The sequence below is a fragment of the Bidens hawaiensis genome, unplaced genomic scaffold (assembly GCF_021521415.1).
Source record: "Bidens hawaiensis isolate Kalapana, Puna unplaced genomic scaffold, B.hawaiensis_p1.1 tig00028981_1, whole genome shotgun sequence".
Classification (NCBI taxonomy): Eukaryota; Viridiplantae; Streptophyta; class Magnoliopsida; order Asterales; family Asteraceae; genus Bidens; species Bidens hawaiensis.
Genome location: NW_027494757.1, coordinates 90,157 through 112,694, shown reverse-complemented (window position 1 = coordinate 112,694; position 22,538 = coordinate 90,157). Strand labels below are relative to the sequence as shown.

The 22,538-nt window shown below is 35.8% G+C and overlaps 1 protein-coding gene across 1 annotated transcript; it reads left to right on the top strand.

Moving 5' to 3' along the window:
- Positions 1-7,547: 7,547 nt before the first annotated feature.
- LOC143577959 (lysine-specific demethylase JMJ26-like) lies at positions 7,548-20,898 on the top strand. Its single transcript, XM_077061665.1, is given in 12 exon segments — positions 7,548-8,494; positions 8,616-8,716; positions 8,801-8,894; positions 8,975-9,107; positions 9,195-9,258; positions 9,792-9,962; positions 9,964-10,486; positions 11,494-11,823; positions 12,733-13,141; positions 13,220-13,305; positions 20,469-20,588; positions 20,680-20,898. Coding segments are annotated over 12 exon segments (3,054 nt in total). The 5' UTR covers positions 7,548-7,579; the 3' UTR covers positions 20,788-20,898.
- The last annotated feature ends 1,640 nt before the right edge of the window (positions 20,899-22,538 follow it).

The following is a 22,538-nucleotide window of genomic DNA, read 5'->3' as shown; positions in this document are numbered from 1 at the left end:
AAATCTGTTGATGAGAGAGGAAATTGATTCTCCTTTAATATGTGTAAACATGTCGAATTCTCGTTTCAATATTTCCTTTGGGCTTTCTCCCATATCCAGATTTCCTCCAAGCTTAGGTTCGTAAGACATTTTTTTTAACTCGATTAGATTTTTCTTTTCTTTTTTTTTTTTTGGAAAGAGAACAAAAATTTTAAGTTTTTTTTTTTTTGCTACCGTACCGAGTCGCTACAGTGTTTCGCATGAGTTGCTACAGTACCGAGTCGCTACAGTGTTTCGCATGAGTTGCTACAGTACCCCGATGCGAAGCGATTGCTACAGTACCCATGCGAAGCGAAGCGGTTGCTACAGTACCCCCGTGCGAAGCAAAACGATTTGGATTTGCTACAGTAACCCCCCCCCCCCCCCCCCCCCCCCCCGTGCGAAGCGATTGCTACAGTACCTCGGCGATGCGATTGCTACAGTAACCGCGATTGCTACAGTACCTCGGAAGCGACTGTTACAGTACCCGATGCGAATTTTTTTTTTTAAGAATATAGCACCCATTCCAAAAAGTCAACAAGACTTTAGTATAAAAATCAATAAATCGGCCTAGATCTGAGTTTTAAGCCGAATCTGAGCTCAGACACAAAAACTTAAAATACTAAAAACTTGGATTTAGTAATTCTCGTGTATTTCCAAGGTGTAAGGGGCTCCAAAAGAGATGAGTAACACGAAATCAACCTCAAATCCAACAAAAACTAAGATCAAAACCCGAAAAGTTTGACCCGAAAACCACAAAAAGTCGAGCCGAAAGCTCTGATACCACTTGTGGGTCCTCTAAATGAATCTCAAGACTTGACTCGGATCAATCCGTGTTGTTGGTTAGCGGAAATCACCAACAACACTCGGATCTCGGATCTTAGTTTGTTTGGTTTATTTGCTTGAAAGAGAGAAAATGAGAGAAGTGGATGAGAGAAAGAAACTTCTTTATTTCCAAGAGTTGTGAAAAGGGGTTGGAGTCTTTTGGATAAATGGGTTAAGTGGCCCTTTTATAGGGTCCCCATTTATCCAAAACTTACAAAATAAACGTACAAACTAAACGTACCGAGTACATACTACATCGACTAAAAGCAAACTAAAACGACATATGCAATCCTAAAAACAATATAGAATATTGGCTCTACATTATTCGGTCGGTATGGGCTTGTTCCATCATGTTACTGGTACAGTAACTGTTGACACTCTATATGGTTTACGGTATCAAAAAATCATTTATTTCTTATAAAACTCCGCCTATAATAAAGTTTAATCAAAACCACGTATTTCATTAGTTTCTTTTATAAAAAAAAAAGTGAGAGTTAATTAAAGAAAGATATTGGAGAAAGGGTTCTGCAAGTGTTGATTCGGTTCTTTTAACTTATCGGTTTTGTGAGTTAATACTTTTTGTAAGTCGTAATTTGTTATCTATAATAACACGTCATACCGAACCGAATTTAAACAAAAAAAAAAAAAAAAACTTACAATATTTTAATTCCATCTTAAAAATCTCTATTATTACTATGTTCCCTCCCTATTAAAAGTCATCGCCATTTCTAGTGGCAAGCACATTGACTTTTACAAAGTCTCTTACACACTCTAATGGGGTGTTTGGTAGAGGGATTTGATTGGGAAGAAATGGAATTAGAAATATTTCTTTTGTTTGTTTTCCACTTTTCATTTCTATTTCTCTTTCTATTTCTCTAAAACTAGAGAATTCCATTTCTCTTTAAAACAAAGAGAAATCCATTTCTCAGCAGCCTCCTCATAGCATGTCACCACCTCGTCTCCGGCCACCACCCCGTCTCCGGCCGCCACCTCGTCTCCAAGTCTGCAACCGCCACCCTCGTCTCCAAGTCTGCAACCACCACCCCGTCTCCGCCGTTCGCAGTGGTGAACACAGAGATGGTAACCGGTTGTAGGTTGCAGGTGGTACGGGTGAACGGAGATTAGGGTTTCAAGTGGTGGTTCGTGGTAGGTTAGGGTTTTCAGATGGTCGGGTGATTGTGGTCGCAGGTGGGTGACAGTGGTGGTGGAAATCGGCGGTGGTCGCAGGTGGCTTCTGATTATCATCATCATCATCGCCACCACAACCACCACCACAAAATCTCCAAAGAGGCAGTGATGACAGATCTGAGCCTCCTTTTTCTATATCTTATGTTCCAAAAATTTGAATCTTTTTAATTTCTTGTGTACTGTGGTTGAAAAAGGGGATTTGGTGGCGGCAGCCGGTGGTGGTGGGCTGTGGTTGAAGAAAGGGCTGTGGTGGTGGTGCTGGTGGTGTGGGGCTGTGGTGGTGGTGCTGTGGTGGTGGTGCTGGTGGTGGTGGGGCTGTGGTGGTGGGGCTGCGATGGTGAGTGGTGTCAGGTTGGGTGGAGGTGGGGTTGGGTATGGAAGAGTTCTCTGTTTATTTTCTCGTGTACCAAACAAGAGAAATGATTCTCATTCTCCATACCAATTCTCTTTCTCTACAATTCCATTTCCATTTCTATTTTCTGTTACTGTTACTGTTACTGTTACTGTTAAGTAACTTGTATGGATATGAATAATTTTATTTAATTATCGAATGTTGTATAAAATATCTAGCTTAGTACTCAAAAGTGTAAGTTGATTTATCCATTTCTGTATTTTAACGCTGTAATGCCTCGAGTAGCAATAGAGAAGGTCTTGCATGATCGATGGTAGACCTTCACATGGGTTGTTTAGATGAACAATTGGAGTTTCATTCTTGTTTTAAAGTTTAAATGCTTTATGACTTGGTATCTATTCTTTATTTAGACCTAAGTAAGATGATTGGTTTTGTTTATAAATTCTGGTGTAAATTCAATAATTCACGAACTTAGGTTTTGAGGTATGACACTTGCAAGAACAAAATATCAATACTAAACTAAACTAGTTTCGTTTAAACCAATTTTATTACTAAACTACTCAAAAATTACTAATTTGCAAGAACAAAATATCAATACCTACAACACAATCATGTTTAACCTATAACACGATGTCATTTGAACTTTGAACTTTTCATGTTAAATACTTAACTATTCTTTAGTTTTGATGGAATGAAAAAAAAAGAAGGGGGGTAGGAACCATTCATTCCATTCATCTTTAGGGTGAAAGATGAATGGAATGAAAAAAAAAGGAGGGTAGGAAGGAATGGTTTTGATGGAATGAGATTCCATGTGTAATGGATGATTCCATTCCATTGAGCAACCAAACACCACTTTTTTCATTCCTACGTAATGAATAATTCTATTCCCCCTATTATTCATGCATATCAAACGCTACCTTAATCTTATGAATTATGCTTTGTACATAAAGCAACAACTTTGGTACCTCCTAAAAATTAAGAGGTCTGACACTCATGTTTTATATATAACAACCGTCTAAACATATCAAATTTATATGATGAACTCATTTTGCTTAGCTAAACACGATTGTGACAATTTATTGGTGCAAACGAGCCGAGATAAGCCCAAGCTCAACTAGACTCGAGCTCAGCTTGTTTTACTATTTATTAACTAATTTTTATATATTTAAAATAATTTCTATATATTTATTCAATTATAATTTATATAACATAATATATATTATAAAAAACATTAACAAGCTCGTTTAGGCTCACGAACCGACTCGAGCTCGACAAGTGAAGTTCGAGCTTAGGCTCGTTTATTTAACGAGCTTAGACTCAGACTTGTTTAAACTCGGCTTGATTAAACATCTTCGTAAGCCGATCTCAAATGACTAGTAAACAGTTTGCACCCATGTACCATATTTACCCTATTCCAACTTTTTTTTTTCGGTTGAGCTGTCACCCTATTTTTGCTATTTTGGTGTCAAATACATTTATCATCATCATTATCTGACAGACAGACACAGAGACGTGACGTGGCGATTGCCTTTTTACTCCTCTATAGCGTTTTTCATGCGCTTGTCATTGTGGACGTAAATACACACAGATATTGCGATCGCATAAACAGAAGGTACAACCAAAACCCTAATTCACTCTCACCTAATCCAACCTTCCGATCTCGTGTTATCCGCCGCTCGATTTCATGAATTTTGTGAGTCGATTTCCTATCTGTCTATCTATTCTTTTCAGATTCATCGATTGCAAAATTATTAGGTTTTTCATTGCTGTTTGTTTCTCGATTGTACGTGAATGCGAGTAATTGAAGAATTTAGGTTTCATTCGATGATCGATGATTGATCGTATACTTTTCGAGCTGAATTAGTATTGATTTTCGATGATTGATCGTCTAACTTGCGAGATTTGTTTGTGTGTATTCATATGCATCGGGGCTTGTTGATGCGTTGACTCAGGACGTTGACTTGAGTCAACCATCCTGTTTTAGTGATATGTGTTCAACTTAGTTTTGAGAAAGTGAATACATTTAGGGTGAAAGTTTATTGATTTTGTGATCTAGCTATTAGTTACTTTGTTGATTTCTGTTTACTTGATTTACCAGTGTTTGGTGGTTAATTCTTTGTGATTGACAAATGGCACATGGATGATTCTGGTGTTGTTTATTTAGAAATCTACTTCATAATCAAGTTTTATTGATTGGTGAGTCCATTTGGCCTCAAATTTTGGGCATTCAATGACAAACTGACAGCATGTCTTTGTGCAATTTTTAATTTTTATTGAGTTCAATTTTGGCTGGATAAAAACTACACTGAGTTTGTACTTTAGGAGGATTTGAAATCTGTTTTATCTATTTATATTGGACGAACCAGTGCTATATGCTGTTTATGTTCTTCTAAGCATATATCTCTGTTTTCTGTGTTAATAGTGAAGATGAATGTGCTAGTTCAAAAGGAAGATCTGTTAGGAACAAAGCGGCGCGCGGAAGCGAAACAACACACACATGCACAACGATAAACACGCATAAACGAAAATATAAACGACACAAGAATTTAACGTGGTTCGGTCCCCGCGAGGGGACCTACGTCCACGGGCTGCAACTAGGTTTTCTTATTAGCTCAGAACAAAGATTACAATTACATGATGGGATATATATAATAAACAATATTAGGGTTAAACATAATTAGGAACCAAAACTGGGCCTCCTAATAAAACCGGCCCAAAGGCCTTCATAACCCAACAATCTCCCACTTGAAGGCCTTGCGATAAATTCCAGCCTGCCATCCAAGTAAATATAACAATCTCATTCATCCAGTAACTCTAGTAATCTTCAGTAATAGAAATCTACCAAGCCTCCAGTTCCAAGAACAAGCTAAAACTTCAACAAAAGAAGTTCTCCAAGCCTCCAGTTCTCTAGGAACAAACTAAGATTTCTACCAATCCACACCCTGGTTGCATCCGCCCTTCTCATCAGTTACCTGAAAGGCCTATTGAAGCTCCCGAGAACTCCAATCCGGTCATCCCAGACCCAGCCATGACAAAACTCGCCAATGACTCATCCTCAATCTTAACCGACCCTCACTTACTCACACAACCGGCTTCAAAGACTTCCAGAGGATAAACACTCTCCAAATCAGAAGACTATACCAGGAGAGATTTTCACATTCGGATTCCTGGTCCTCCGAACCCAACGTCCCTTTGGAAACAAACCTAGAACACACCTGCGTGCTCCCACTGTTACCAAAACCCCGAACATGTTCAGACCTCCTCCGAATACGCTCAAACTAACATCACTGTGGCTCCAGGCTTCATGTCTGCAAACTGAAACCCCTTAGCTCTACCCGATTCAGCGAGCCAAGACCTTATAACTCGGAAGTTGGTTCACTTCTTCCGACGATACAAAAAAAAAACTCGTATCTTCCAAAAGTCTTTAATTAAAAGATTCAACAATGCTTCTTTGAAGTGAGTAACAAATAAAGCATACCATAATCTTGAACCCAAGAGTCGTCACCGCCTTCACTGAGTCCCAATGCATCAACCCCAGATACATTCTCAAAAGCAGAATTCCAAACCTTTCGACATCGACCCTTAAAATGTCTCACCTCTACGCAACCTACCAAGTCGACTATGCCCAGCTCCCACTGTCTCTGTTATCCCAACCCATGCCACACCAACACTCCATGAGATGAACCCCACTCGTACTATCCCGGCAAATAACTTTACCCAACACGAGATTATGAACCTCTCAAATGGTGTACCACTGATCACCACCAAACAAGATATAACTTCACAATTCCAAACGAACAAGAAGTAATAATCACAGTTTCGAACCAGCTAACAGGCAAACAGCTATAACAACAGTAGAACTTTCATGAAATCAAGCGGTACCAAGGGTTCTATGACCGTACACACGATCAGTTAACTCAAACCCTAACCGAAAGATCATCCAAACGAGCAATAGTTTACATGACTTGCCACTAACCTCATTTTTTTTTTCACTTATGCCGTCACCAGCACACCCGCTGGTTCCATTTTCTCCAAGTTTATCCATCACCAGTACTATATCCAAGTTCACATGACAAACCAATCAACCAAAATCCATAACCGTCAACATTCCGATCATAACCACCTCGTCTTCAGTTATAACAATAACAAACGAGAACAAATCGAAAACAGTGAACAGACACAACAAGGGCACGGGCCTAAACTTGACGATTGTTCAACAGAACACTGCCAAATAAACCGATTTGCACTTGCAATAACCGATAAATCAACTAACTGTAAATAAACTATATAAAGTTACCTCAGACTAATCTCTTGCAAACAAATCTGAACCCGAACCTAAATGGTCTTCACAAAACCCGGTTCCCTAATTTACGGTTGATAATAAATAGTCAAACCCTAACTCAGCCTGACAGCCACCAATCTTGACTGTCGATCACTGATGAACACGAACCAGAAATTAACCCTGCGATCTCCAAGAGTTATTCACGGTGACGGACCTACCCAACCCTAATCACCAAAAAACAGATTCGAACCAAAACCTTCTGCGAAATCGTTACCAGTGCAACGAACCGTGTGTCCAACAAGCCAAAGCTCTGATACCACTTGTTAGGAACAAAGCGGCGCGCGGAAGCGAAACAACACACACATGCACAACGATAAACACGCATAAACGAAAATATAAACGACACAAGAATTTAACGTGGTTCGGTACGTCCACGGGCTGCAACTAGGTTTTCTTATTAGCTCAGAACAAAGATTACAATTACATGATGGGATATATATAATAAACAATATTAGGGTTAAACATAATTAGGAACCAAAACTGGGCCTCCTAATAAAACCGGCCCAAAGGCCTTCATAACCCAACAATAAACAAACACACGAAACTGAACACGACACGAAAGCAGTAAACGAACACGAGGATTTAACGTGGTTCGGTCTAAACTGACCTACATCCACGGGTGGCAACTAGGTATATTTTTTATTGAGTGACAAATATTACAAGTACATAATGTTGTTTATATAGAGACTGAACTAGGGTTAGTAAATTATTATGCAAGAAATCTAAACCGGGCCGGGCTTGGGCCCGACCGCCCACACCCGTCTCCTCTTTTGACTTCATATAATAAACCGGGCCAACAAGGCCTACGAACCCAACAAGATCAAGTGAGTAGTTATGGTTATGATACTAAAGAAATGAATGTTCTTGGAGTTAAAAGGAAGATGATGAGTTGTCAGCGGTCATCAATGAAAAGGACAAGATCTTGTATCCAGAAAACATGCTCTTCTGGCGATTCTGATGATGAAAAAGAAAATGTTAGAAGCAAAAGGAGCACATCAACACCAAAAACAAAAAAAGTAGATAAGACAGCAAGAACTAATGAAAACAAAGGTTTATATAGGAAACATATGGTTGAAGATGATGCTAGTGACTTTGATGAGGATTTTAGTGAGGATGAGGAAGATGATGACTTTAATCCGTATACGCCGCGTAAAAGATCTAAGGCTTCAAAACATAAAGGGAGACGTGCTAAAAATTCCAGAGCTTCAAATGGGAAACAAATCTCCAAGAACAAAGGTATTTCAAACAAAAAACAATGTGCAACAACGAACAATTTGGAAGATAAACAGGAGGCAGAGGAACTCACAGACAGCAATAGGAGCACACAAGATGATCTTAACAGTAGCCCACGTGATGCGCGGATATCAAGAAGCCATCGTACTGTTTCTTATAAAAACAAGCTTGTTGAAAACGATATGCTATTTTATGATTGTGATTGGGAAGTTGAAGATGAAGATGAAGAAAAAAGCGAATATGCTAGTGAATATGATGTAAATGAAGAAGATGATGAGTATGATGATGAGGACGAAAATGTTATTTTGGCATCAATGGTGCAACATGAGTTGAATAAAATTGAGACAAAAGGAAGTATGAAAGGCAGGAAGGTGGAAAAGGATGCTAACTTAATAGAAGATAAACAACAAACGTCTTTTGTGAAATCTTATCCCAGTAAAAGCGATAGTTCAAATGATACGGCTATAAAAACAAGAAATAAAGACACAGGGAATTGTAGTTCTGCTTCATCAGGTGGCACTGCTATCAGCAACAAGGTACGTTTTATTTATTTATTTGTTTTGTTTTTGGACCGGCTAACATCAATGTAGAAGCTTGTTTTTTATCCTTACATTTTATTTGGTAGTTTCACTCATATTTCTGGTTATAATCTACCAGGATCGGAAGTGTCATCAATGTAAAAGAAATGATAGAATGATCGTTGTACCCTGCGACAAATGTAAAGAAATGTTATATTGTATCCAGTGCATCAGACGATGGTTAACACTTCTACTGTTTCCAGTTTTTGGCTCTAATGTGACATGGTGCTGATTTGCTCATTAATAAATTCTATTTCTTGACAGGTATCCTCAACTATCTGAGGAAGAAATTTCAGATTTATGCCCTTATTGTCGTGGAAATTGCAATTGCAACTTGTGCTTGCACTCAAGTTTCAAGGTATGTTAAGCTATCTGAAAATATGCACTCATACAATAACATGCTTATACGTTTTTAACGTTACACTTTTTAAACAACAGATGCCAAGCATAGATCTAGCTGATGCTGAGAAGTTGCAGCATCTTCTGTATACTATTAACTTAATCCTGCCATTTCTGAAACAAATTCGTGATGAACAAAATAAGGAGATAGAGGTTGAAGCACATGTTCATGGTAGTCATTCAGAAAAATGTTGATTACTTTCTCTTTTCCATCAAAATAAAAAGATTTAGTGAAGTGAAAGTCTTTCTTTTAATGCAGGGGTATCAGAGTCTTCAATTACCGTAAGTCAGACTAGCTGTTACACTGATGAGCGTGTCTACTGGTAATTTTCTTGTTAATTCCTTTATATAATGAATGAATCTATTCTTTTCAACTACCATAATCCTAGGGCTGTAAATAAGCCGAGCCAGGTTAGCTCGGACTCGGGATCAGCTCGTTTATATTTTAGATTTTTTTTACACATATTAATAGATTAAAAAAATGTAGTATTTTTAACATACGCACAATGCAAAATGTATAAGCAGAATGTATAAACTACATAGTTTATAACTTAAGTTCAATGCATAACCAAGTTCTGAGGTAAACAATTACTAGTTCACCATTAAGGCTGTTAAAACAGTAAATAAAACAACATTTTTGTCTAAAATAACAGATCTATCACACAGACACATTAAAATTTGGGTGAGCCAAAAGAGCGAGCCACGACTCACAAGTCATGCCAACCTTGGCTTGACCTAGGCTTGTTTACAGAGCGAGCTGGCTCAGTTTGGCTCGTTTACATATTTTCCGATTTCAAGGAATCGGGAGCTTTTTGATCAACTCTAATTAATTTTGTGCTTGCTGTTCATGGAGCAGCAACTACTGTTCAACGTCAATCATTGATCTTCATAGAAGTTGTCCAAAATGCTCATACGAGCTATGTCTTAATTGCTGTCGTGAAATAAGGAATAACGGTCTTCGTAGTCAAACAAAAGCCGACTTCAAGTACTTGGATAGAGGTATTGATTATATGCATGGGGGGGGGCCCTCTACAAGATTCTTTTCATGTAAAAAGTCCAAAACACCCCTATGATTCTGCTGTTGAATGGGTAGCTAAAGACAACGGGAGTTTGTTTTGTGCTCCAAAAGATATGGGCGGATGTGGCGATTGTTTATTGGAGCTCAAGCGTTTGTTAAAAGAGGACTTGATTTCAGATTTGGAAGCAAAAGCTGAGTGTATAGTGAATAAATACAAACTTGATTCAAACATTATTACAAATTCTGTTAATTCTGTTACAACCGTTGGCAAGATGTATCAAGTGGCGGCTAGTAGAAAAGACTCTGGAGATAACTACTTATACTATCCTGATTCTAAAGAAGCCGAGCTTGTTCGGTTTAGACACCATTGGGCTAAAGGTGAACCAGTGATTGTTAAGAAGGTTCTAGAGAAAACACCTGGTTTAAGTTGGGAGCCCATGGTTATGTGGTGTGCGTTATGTGAGCATGTGGATCCAAGCGTGAGTTCAAAGATGTCACAAGTGAAGGCTATAGATTGCTTGGCTGGTTGTGAGGTAATTCTGGCTTCTCTTATTTGTAGTTATTGCTGCGAGCTGTCACTTTTAGTTTTAAACATTCCTTGAGACTGACTAGCGGTGTAAACGAGCCAGGCTTTAACGAGCTTGTTTAACAAACGATCCTGAGCTTGAGCTTCTCTTATCAAGCTTAATAATAATAATTGTTTTATTATTAATTTATGAAAAAAAGTAGTGAAATAATACATATATATTTTTTTCCGAACAACATTAAATAATGCACACACTATGTTATATATAAGTTTATATAGTTAAAAGTGTGTATAAATTAACTAATTAATAATAAATGAGCCGAGCCCTTGCTTTACTTGTGGAGTTGGTTCACGAGTCTAAACTCACCTATAGTTTGTTTTAGTTTGTATATTCTTTATTAGTATATTTAGTATATATCTGTAAAGTATGTGTTTTATATATAAATTCATGATATAAGAATTTTAAATAGTATATATATATATATATATATATATATATTTCTTTATTAGTATATTTAGTATGTATCTGTAAATTTAGTATATATCTGTAAAATAAGTGTTTTATATATAAATTCATGATAAAAGAATTTTAAATAGTATATATATATATATATTGTTTTTTTGGATATATATAACATTTAAGCAAAAATGTACATACACTTTCAAAAATAATAAATGGATTGAGCCCATGCGTCACTTATCGAGCTCGAGCAACCAAGCCTCTTCTTTATATAGTAATTTTTATTATATTTGTTAAATAATAGTTCTTTTAATTATAAAATAAAGATAAATGAATGGGGCTCAGCTCGTATACACCATTAAGATTGACTATCTATGTTTATATCAGTTAGAGGTGGCAATTTCGCCTCATTTAGATAGGAATTGGTCAAATTGTGCTATAATTTAATTTCCAGCGGTTTAAATGGTAACATGAGTTATTAACATAAAAAATATTTATTATTTTATACTTTATTGCACCGTTTTTCTTTTTTACAGTGTTGTTATTATGTGTAGGTCGAAATTAGTACTCGGAAATTTTTTAAAGGTTATCCAGAAGGAAGGCAGTATGAGAATTTGTGGCCCGAGATGCTGAAACTGAAGGACTGGCCACCATCTGATAAGTTTGAGGATCTTCTGCCGCGCCATTGTGATGAGTTTATCAGTGCATTGCCCTTCCGACTGTACACTGATCCAAGATCTGGGTTTCTCAATCTTGCTGTGAAGTCACCACCAGGTGTTATTAAACCTGATATGGGCCCGAAAACATATATCGCGTATGGGATGGCTGATGAACTTGAACGAGGGGATTCTGTTACCATGCTTCATTGTGACATGTCGGATGCTGTATGATATTTTATTTTTACTTTTAATACCTAATTACAAAACTTAATTTTAAGGTGCGCATGTGCCGGTTTGGGCCGGTTTTGAGCTCAAACCAAACAAAAATAAAAAAAATTGGTTTTTGGGTTTTTTTAAAAAACCGTTCGCTTTCAGTTTTTTTTTGGTTTGAGGTTTTCAGTTTCCACAATGGGTTCGGTTCAGTTTTGGTTTTTACAGTTTTGCCATTAGGCTTGAAATTTTTTAGCCAAGAGAAAAAAAAAAGGGCCCAAAATAATGAATTTGGACTTGAAGCATTGGGCCTCAAAACTTTTGTTAGTTGATTACTCAACATTTGGGCCTAAAATTCTTCAGCTACACTATTTATTAATTTTTTATAAATTATTTAACATTAAAAATAAGATTATGATTCATTAATTAAATAAGCAAGTCGGGTTTTTCTTTTTTTTCAGTTTTTATGGGTTCGATTTTGTTTTTTTTCGGTTTTCGGGTGAAAAAAAAAGGTGGTTTGAATTAATGAATTTGGACCTAAAACTTTGTGCTAATTGATTATCACACATTTAGGCCTTAAATTTTTGAGCTACACCATTTATTAATTTTTCATAAATTATTTAACCTTCAAAAATAAAAATGATAATATATAACTTAAATAACACAAGCCATTTTTTTATTTTATTTTTATTCTTTCGTTTCTACGGTTTGCTTTATTATTTTATTTATTATTATTATTTTTTGGTTTTCGGTACATGCAAAACCGAAACCGGACCAGAAATTAGGTTTTTAACAAAACATAAAACCAACTCATTGGTTTTGGGTTGGCTTCAGTTATTTTGGCTTGGTCACGAGTCGGTTATCTCAGTGTGATGCACATCTTGTTTCATGCATAAGTTGTGATGTTTGTTTCTACTGGTGCAGGTGAACATATTGATACACACAGCAGAAGTGTCGGTAAGTAACGATCAGAACCAGGCAATTCAAGACTTAAAGAAAAGACACAAAGCTCAGAATAGAAGAGAAAAAGATGGACCACTTTCTGTATGTGCTAATGGATCTTGGGTAAAGAAAGATGAGCATGCTATAAATGAAGATGAGGACTCTAATCATGTTGCAAGTATAAACAACGAAGATGCTGAAGAAACAGGTGGTGCACTTTGGGATATTTTCAGAAGAGATGATGTACCAAAGTTACAAGAATATTTATTAAAGCACTCCGACAAGTTTCGGTTTACATATTGTTGTCCTGTAGAGAAGGTTTATCATCCAATTCATGATCAAGCGTTTTACTTGACGGTTGAACACAAAAAGAGGCTAAAAGAGGAATATGGTTAGTACTTGTTAATTCAGCTTGTCATGTTATGTATATCTGTAAACTGTAATTAATTTAATAATGTGTATATTTTAGGTGTGGAACCGTGGACGTTTGAACAAAAGCTTGGAGAGGCGGTTTTTATTCCTGCTGGATGTCCTCACCAAGTGAGAAATCTTAAGGTAAAGTTCTTCTCTCATTTAGTACTTTTATGATTTCTGGATACTATGTTTTTGTTTTGAGCTTGTGTCAAATCTCTAGTTGATGCCTAATATGCCCCGAACATTCTAAGAAATCAAGTTAGAAACACTGCAAATGTATTGTAGCTACTGTGACGATACACACACACTTTTCTATCTGAAAAAACTCTGTCTGCAGTGTTCTTAAATTTTATAGATACTAGTGATTATTAGTTAATATTAATTCTTATGATTAGTTTAGGTTGTATGTGTTTCAGCCTTTAGGTGACAATATGGAAATATATTCGCGTTCTCTGGTAGAAAATAGGCTTAGATTGGATAGTTTTCTTGATAGTTATACCACTAAACATGAATCGTCTTGTTTATTTAACTAATGGAGAGTTCAGTTTATCCACCTTCCGCATAGACTTCCAGTGGGTTCTCTCTTATCAGAGGTTTGATTAATCGAAGTGGATTTCTTTATTCAAACAAATATTATTTAAATGCAATTATAGTTAATACTTAAATTTATGAACAATATTCAATAGAGATGAATGGTATTTTATGAAGAATTAAGCAACTTTAACACAATGCAGAAACCTATATATATATATAAGTAGACCAACAACAATTTTTTAATAAAATAGCATAATGAGTAGGAAAGACCACGGCTGTAGTAATTTGTCCCCGCGAGTTAAACGATGGTAGTCACATGAATTTTGGATCGAGAGATGTCGAACCAAGTGGGAGACAATACATTGGTTAGTAGATCCGCCAACGGAAGACAATACATTGGTTAGTAGATCCGCCAGCTGAAGAGCAATAGGATTATATTTGATGGTGAGTCCATCAGAGCACCATATCACGGACGAAGTGTAAGTGAATCCCAAGGCATGTAGCGCTAATGTTATCACACCATGCAAAGGTAAACATAAGTCATATATAGTGGCATAATCCAACAAATATCACACTCTATGTGGGCTATACCCCGATACTCTGCTTTTGTACTAAATTCTGTAATCGTGTGTTGTTTCTTGGAACTCCAACTAATGCTAATGATGCTGGGAAAAGAGCACACAATAGCTAGTGGTAAATCAATGATCATTTGGTGAGCATCAACATATGCATGAATGGCGAGACTAGAAGACTTTTGAATAGATGGCCCATGGAAATATATAATCATCATTATCGTACTCGGTAAATCCCGCCAATAGCAAAGCTATAGTAGGGTCTGAGGGTAAGATGTAGGTAACCTTACCTCCACCCCGTAGGAAGGAATAGAGAGGTTGCATCTGTGAGACCCCGCAACTCGATAGTAGTTTTGCATCAAGCCTTGGAACTATGGTACATAGCACTCAACCATTAAGACACTAGCCGATTGGTGCACATACCCTTGTCTTTCGATTATCAACGCCACTACATGATGCATGATTAACCTTCCGCCGTTAGCAAAGTAACGTTGAAATTAGTGCAATTTCACTCCCCCAGGGCCATACATATATACATTATATGCGCACACCCGCAAGCGGGGATATTCTTTAAACATCGTCAACGCCTAATTGTGATCTAATGTTTGGAAGCAGGTGTATGAAGAAACTAATTACCTTTTTTTTGACCATATGAAATCTTTAGACTAGTCAAGACGAGAAACTTTGGTACATGGAAAGTCATCCAAAGGAACATCAAGATTACCTATGTCCGAAAGCCACGAGGGTAGACACCTATGGCTAGTATGCTATAAAATGTTGATTATATATTGTTGTTGTGAGAAATGAACATCATCGTAGAACCATAGAAGTGGCCTGAATAACCAAGAAGGAGCTCAAAATATCCAAATCCTTGTGCAATCTGAGAATGTAAGCGTTCAATAAATGCCATCAGTTGTTGCTTATGTTACGAATATCATCTACATAAACAAAAGCATTGTATTCACAGTCATAAGAGTGAATAAACATACGCGTGTTCCAAGATTGACTAACTAAATGCTTGTATAGCAGAAAATGGCTTGGAAAAACAAGCCCTCAGTGCCTGCTTAAGTCCGTAAATGACCTTTTGGGGCAAGCAAACATGATGTGCTCGATCAGAGTCCGCAAACCCTTGCAAACCCACAAGGCTGGACCATATGTACAGTCACGGATAAATCACAAAGGAAAAAATCATTATTGACACCAACTTGCCGAATATCGTAGCTACAAGAGAACGCATCGAATAAACAAGGCAAATGGTGGTTGGTTTGATAAACGGGCTAAACGTTTCAACACAATCAATACCCTTTAGGTGTTGAAGCCCTTGGTAAGAAGCCGGGTCTTCCAGCCATCGGATCCATAACTACGTTGCTTTTCTGTCGTTTGTCTAACAATGTTAGTCGTAGGAGGAGCAAACACCAATACCAAGTATAGTTAACAATTAAGGGCAGCAATTTTCTAAGCGCATGGCGTGGATGAGATGGACATGAGATATAGGGGTTAGGAGTGGATGAGATATGAGATGGACATGATCGTAGAAGTGTATGTGGCACAAAATGAGATTGGGGTTGAGGTGGGGTGTAGGTGTAGAGTGCAGAGGAAGATGTAGGAGTATGTGTAGGTGCGAATGGTATCATAGACAAAGAATGAAGGAAAGAATACAGAGGAAGGTATGGTGGCATCAATAGGAGACACGGGCATACATTGGACGTATTGGTGGGAGAAAAAAGGAAAATATAGAAGATGAAAGATGACATGATCGGAATTGTATTGCATTAGGTGTGAGGAGTAGGGGTGTTCAGAAATATTCGAAACTCGGATATTCGAAAATTCGGATTCGGATAGATAGTTCGGATATCCGAATTATCCGACAGATTAAATTTAAGTTTTTCTTAATTTTATTTTATATACAACCTCAAACTTTTCAAACCCTAATTTCTTATTATCCTCCCTCTCAGTCTCTAATTCACTCATGTTCAATCCATGGCTTCACTTTTGTTCCTCCACTTCTACAAGATCAATGACCAAACTCTAATTTCTCACTGTCACCACTCACAACAATGACTAGTAATGAAATTTCAGATTCGGATAGTGAAAACCACTATTCGAAAGGTCCGGATATCCGAAGTTCGAATATCCGAAACTTCGGATATCCGGTTTTGAACACCCCTAGTGAGGAGACAAAGCCATCAGACTGAGGCGCCATTGATATGTTGGTTTAACCAAGATTGTAGCCACGGCTACTTCCGTGATCAGTATGTTGGTTTTCTTATCTATATATAGATGAAATAACTAGATGTGTCCCTTTTTCTTACATTGTTGCATATTTGACATAATGCATAGTTGGTGTATATGGCTCTCTAAGGTCGGTACAATTTCAGGCAATTCAATATTTAGAACAATTTGCTTCATACACATGTACTTAGAGCCGAGGGTCTCTCTGGAAGCCACCTCTTTATTCCTTTGGATAGCGGTACGGTGTGCCTACATCCCACCCTCCCCAGACCCTACTTATAGCTTTGCTGTCGGTGGGATTTTACTAGGTATGATTGATTGATTCAATATTTAGAACAAATGGATAGTAATCAGAGTTTAAATCTTGCAAGATTTGAAGAACCAGAGTTTAATCGATCTCCTACGCTTTAAGTTGATATGTAAGTTTACCATAATCACATAAGCCAACACAGAGTGTTACCTTGTTTTTATAATTGAAAATTTGTTTTTGAGTCGTATTTTTATTTTATTTTCTTGCAAATGCTTGTAGAGAGTATCTTCAAAATTTGCAGAGTTCAACAACAATCGTACACCACCATTTTGTATTTCACTATCCAATGCTCTCTCGAATGAATTTGCTTTCACCGATTGAATATTGCAATTGATATACAGCTACATGCCCATGGTCTTCAAAATTGTGACTAGTGACGAGATTTAATTTCTCGAACTATGCGGTTAATAATTGTGGGATATCAGTTATATCAGTCAGAATATTGGTACCTATAATATCAGTCAGAAATATCAGTCGCCCATATTTCTGATATGAATGTTTTAAATGTTAATTCTCATTTTTAAGTTTTTAAAGTCTTAAATCAATTCTACTTGCAACATTTTTTTTTTTGCAAGCTTAAAAATTGCTAGTGTTTTACAAATTACAAAAGGTTAATTTCAAATTACAAAAGGTTAATTTGTTGTTGGTATGATGGTATATTGAATTGTTAGTGTTAAGTTGCTATCTATATAAATTCTACATGATATTAAAGTTACCGATACCTCACCATGATAATCGATCTCAAATATCTGTCATTGATCAAAATTATACATACGGTATGGTATTCATTATCCGCTTTTCTCAAGTTCGGTATTTGGTATTTTCGATGTCAGTTAATAACGGCTAGGCACATGTGATCACATGTGGTATATGGTACCATTTCTTAAGTTAATTTATTCGATCCTCTAATCCCTTTTATTTGATAGTAAGTTCCGGTTAAATTTGCTTTTCTAATCTTCGAAGAGCTTCTCAACTTTGTTGTCTTGTGTAATGAACAAAGGACCGTTCTTTGATTACGTATCGTCCCATGTTATTTCTCCTCTTGCAAAAGCTCATAAGTAAGATTTGTTCTTCCACTGTTTCTTTAAGTATTTGCTTTGCTCACTGCGAAATAATGCTTATCAATAATCCTATTTGGTAGCCGCACCTGTACCGTTATCAAGATCACTGAGATAAGGGAAAAGAAACCCAATGCAGTACCAAAACATGTATCAGTATCGTACCAAAATATATGTACCAATATCAATACTCTTATCTGTACTGTACCAACAAATTTGGTGTGGTATTCGCTACCCAGCTTTGCTTAAATGCGGATCTGATAGTTTTGGCACGAGTACTATAATCGTGACCATGTGACGCTTTTGGCTAAGGTAATTATGATACTGTTCAACTTAATTGAAATAAAACTTACAATGATTGAAACATTTGTATGTTAAGATGATTGAGTGGTAAACGACTTATTCTAGAAATTGGCGGATGCCATATACAATACATAAGAGAAACAAAATATATTTCATAAATACATGAACAAGAATATATATAGTCATAAGAAGATCAAGTAAGAGCAATACAAGAATACATCTATACTATATATATAATCATGAGAGGAGTAAATCAAAACACTTGATATTAAGGATTTTACAAAATCTAATGCATAAAATACATGTGTAAAAAGAGTAAACATGTCTTTTAAGCTCATTTCAACCAATTTACAAGTTGCCCTTCTCATCTTTAACCATATTATGTTTTTAATTTCAATTTTAACCAACTTTCCACTCACAATTTTTAAACGGTCATAACTTTTTCATACGTTAATACTTTTGTAAAAAAAATTACACCATAAAAACAAGCATTTTATTCTCTTTAGTTTAAGTATGATATTGTTATAATTTTTCAATTAACAAAATTAATGTTACATAGGGGTGTTCAACGCTGGTTTCAATGGTTTTTAAGTTAAACTTGTGAGCTTAACCGTTAGTACAGATTTGTTGTCGTCTAAAACCAAAGCTGAACAATTGAAAATTGAAACCGAACCGTTACTAGCAGTCTAGTTTTGATTTGGCTTCACAGTTTAAGCTTTGATAATAAATTTTGTTTAAAATGATTATTAATAGTTGTAGCATCAATTCTAACTAAATATTAACAAAATATGATACTTAAGAGGATCATAACATGAAGAATGATAATTTTAGCAATGGTAAACATTAATGAAAGAGCTATGAGGCGAAATAATAATAACAAATATTACAAAAACTTATACCGGAATTAGCTTAGTTTAAAGTTGTAATAGCAAAGTTTACTACTTGTGTAATTGCATTTTAACCATCTCTAATATCTATAAACAAAACATATCTAATACTAAATAATTAAAATGATTCAACATTAACAGTGTGGTCTGATTTCATATAGTCGGTTTCCGGTATAAACCGCGGACCAAACCATTTGCTACAATTTGAAAACTTTGCAACCGATAGACTGAAAGTAAAAAAACCAATCGTTAAACCAAACCGATGAGCGGTTTAACTGGTTTCAAGATTTTAAACCGAACCATGAACACTAACAATTATTACGTGATTAACAGGGTCTTCGTTCAAACACCCGTCACATCGTGCAAGCTAGGTGTCTAGTAAATATAACATAATGAGGCTATGTAAAAGACCAAAAGGGTGTAGCAATACACCCAAATCCATTTAGTGTGTGTTACTAGATAAACTTCTTGATGCAAGTAAGTCCCATTTGTTGGTTAAAGTTGATTGGAATTTACTTCTTTGGGGCTTACTAATCTTGCTGAAAACAAAAGGGTTTTTTGTCTAGTGGAATCAAAGTGTTGAATAAGGTTGTCTTTTAAAATAGTCAAGTTCTGTGGTGAACAAAGAGGTAAAAAAAATAAAATTCATGAAAGCTTTCTCGTGATACAAAAGCATGAAATGGCATGCATCTTGTACTGAAATAGTATCTAGATAATGTGTCCTTTGGCATGTGGACTATACAACACTATCATGACGTTAAATCAAATTCAAATATCACATCAGCTAAAAACTACAAATTACATAAGTAAAACACACAATGATTAAAAAGATAGAAGGCCGTACTATACATTAACTAAAAGCGTATGATACTTAGAAATTAGATTTCTTGCATGTTATATTTTAATATGAACTTGTAATATTAATGCTGAATTATATTACTGAAACTTTGCATAATTTCTAACAAAATATTTAAATATTAATGAACTAATAAGCATATACAAAATAAATTGATAAATCTATTTGAACATAGTATATCCAAAACATATAAAAATGTCTTTCATGTATACAAAAAAATTATTTTTATAAAAATTAATGAATAAGTAAAGTTTTGTTTTGCAGAATTGTTCATTTTTACTTCTGGTAGAAGCCTGAACTCTTGCAGCTGCAAGTGTTCAAAGATGCTTTGATGACAACATGGGCTCGCAATTAGTGTCACTATCTTCTTGTGATATCATGTAACCCAAACACTAAAAAACTTTAAAAAAAAAATTTTTTTTTTAAGAATTTTTTTTTTTAAGATTGACAGGAGTTTCTTAGAAGAAAAAAGTAGGAACCTTGCATATCCTTTGTGACATATGAAATTATTATTATTATCTTCCGATAATAACACGCGCTGCTTTGTTGCAGTCCTGTACCAAAGTTGCGGTCGATTTTGTTTCTCCTGAAAACATACATCAGTGCCTCCAACTCACAGAGGAATTCCGTAAGCTGCCCGTTAATCACAAAGCCAAGGAAGACAAACTAGAGGTAATAATAGATTGTTGCTATATATTGTTTTTTATTATATTCCATGCAATTTATGAATTAATGATCCTGTTTGTTAATTGTTGTTGTACAGGTTAAGAAGATGATCTTTTATGCAATGGACCAAGCAGTTACTGATTTTGAGAAGTTAACAGCTAATATACAAGGGTACCAGGTTTTATATTTATTGCTAGTGTCATAATCCGATGTTTAAAAACCACCGTCTCATCGGCTAATAGGTAATTTGGTGTGCTTTTGAACATAAATGTTATAACAGCATTCTTGTTTTACTGGGCTGTTTTTTGGGGTGTGGTGTTTTTTTTTGTCAAACTGGTCAGCAGGCTTGTCTTACAACTCTAAAAAAACTAATAGGTTGATTGTTTAGGAGACATAGATTTGGACAACAATTGTGTCGTGATAGCATGTTGGTAGATTTGAGATTGACCAAGACAAAACACTAATTTATTTATGTAAAAATCATACTCTCTGACTGGACACACCTAAATTGCCCAAACACAATCGGTGTAACTTGTTTATCTAAGCATGTCAAAGGGGCTGGCAAGTAAAAACAGTTGGCGGATTGTAGATGATTGTAGTGCATGTTCTAAACAAATTAAATTGGTTGTAAACAAGTTGACTGATATAAATGGGTGTCACACGAATTGACAGATTGAGCCTAAAAATTGTCAGCACTTGCTACCTTTAAGAAAAGGGCTACAAATGGCCAACATGAAACGAGTAACATTTTCTGAAGTTACAGACCCGTAGGATATTGAGTATTGACAAAATCATCTTAACTGGCTAGACTCCTTTGAATAAATTTATACATTTATTCAGCTGTATAATTTAATAACTGTTTTGATGATTTTAGTTTCAAGATTTTGGTACTTGAAGATGCTAGCACTTAATATAACGCAAATTAGTGTTAGTGATCACTTAATTCATATATTGTATGAATATCTAACCAACTTAGCTTTGTTACGTATGCTTTTATCACTTGAGTGTTTTGTTTTTATCTTAACCTTAGTTGATAATGAGCTTTACACTAAAAAACAAAGATGTGTGTGATTACCTTCTTTTAGTTGAGCGTCTAATGAATATCACGTAGCACCTTCCTCCACCCAACCTTCAGTCGTTGTCCCCAAGGATCACATTCTCATTGACGGCCTGTGATCATTGACCGCAGTATACCTCTCCTCGACACATCTGCAACGTTTTTTCTGTCTTCCATGTCTGCGTACCCAATGAAGATAAGACTTGGATCTACAAGATTTTGAAATATTGACAATGAATAGGTCATATAAACTACTTCCAAACTTTTTGACGCTTAGGATTTAAATCCTATAAAATATGAATTGTAAGAAAAAAATTGAGAAAATAAAATAAACGTAAGATAAAAATAAAATTAAGGAATTAGTTATAGGTTTTTTTTTTTTTTAAATGAGAGAAGTTTTGAATAATGTTATTTGTAGTAAAATTATGTAGTAGATTTTTATGGAGGGGATGTGATTCACATCTTATTCTCTAAAATTTGTTTAATGTTTTATAATCTCTTTCATCTCATTCTCTCTCTATATTGTTGTCATACATACAATATTTATTTTATTATTTTTCTCTTTGAATCACACTCACAATAATTAATAGTGATTTGACTATGAGCCTTACAAATAGAAAAGGAGTTTTAACTTCATATCTATTTTAGAGAATACGATACAAACTAACCCAATGACAAAAGACGACCCCACACACCTGTAATAACAAACAGCTGTTGGTAGAGGTGTACAAAATCGGTTTTAAACCCAAACCGAACCGGTTTGGTCAACGGCTGGTCAAAACCGGTTTGACTCAAACCGACCGGTTCAGTTTATAAACCGGTTTAGACACAAGATAGGCCGCCCTGGTAATGTCGGTTCGGTTCGGTTTATAAACCGGTTTTAGCCTGTTTTAAACCGG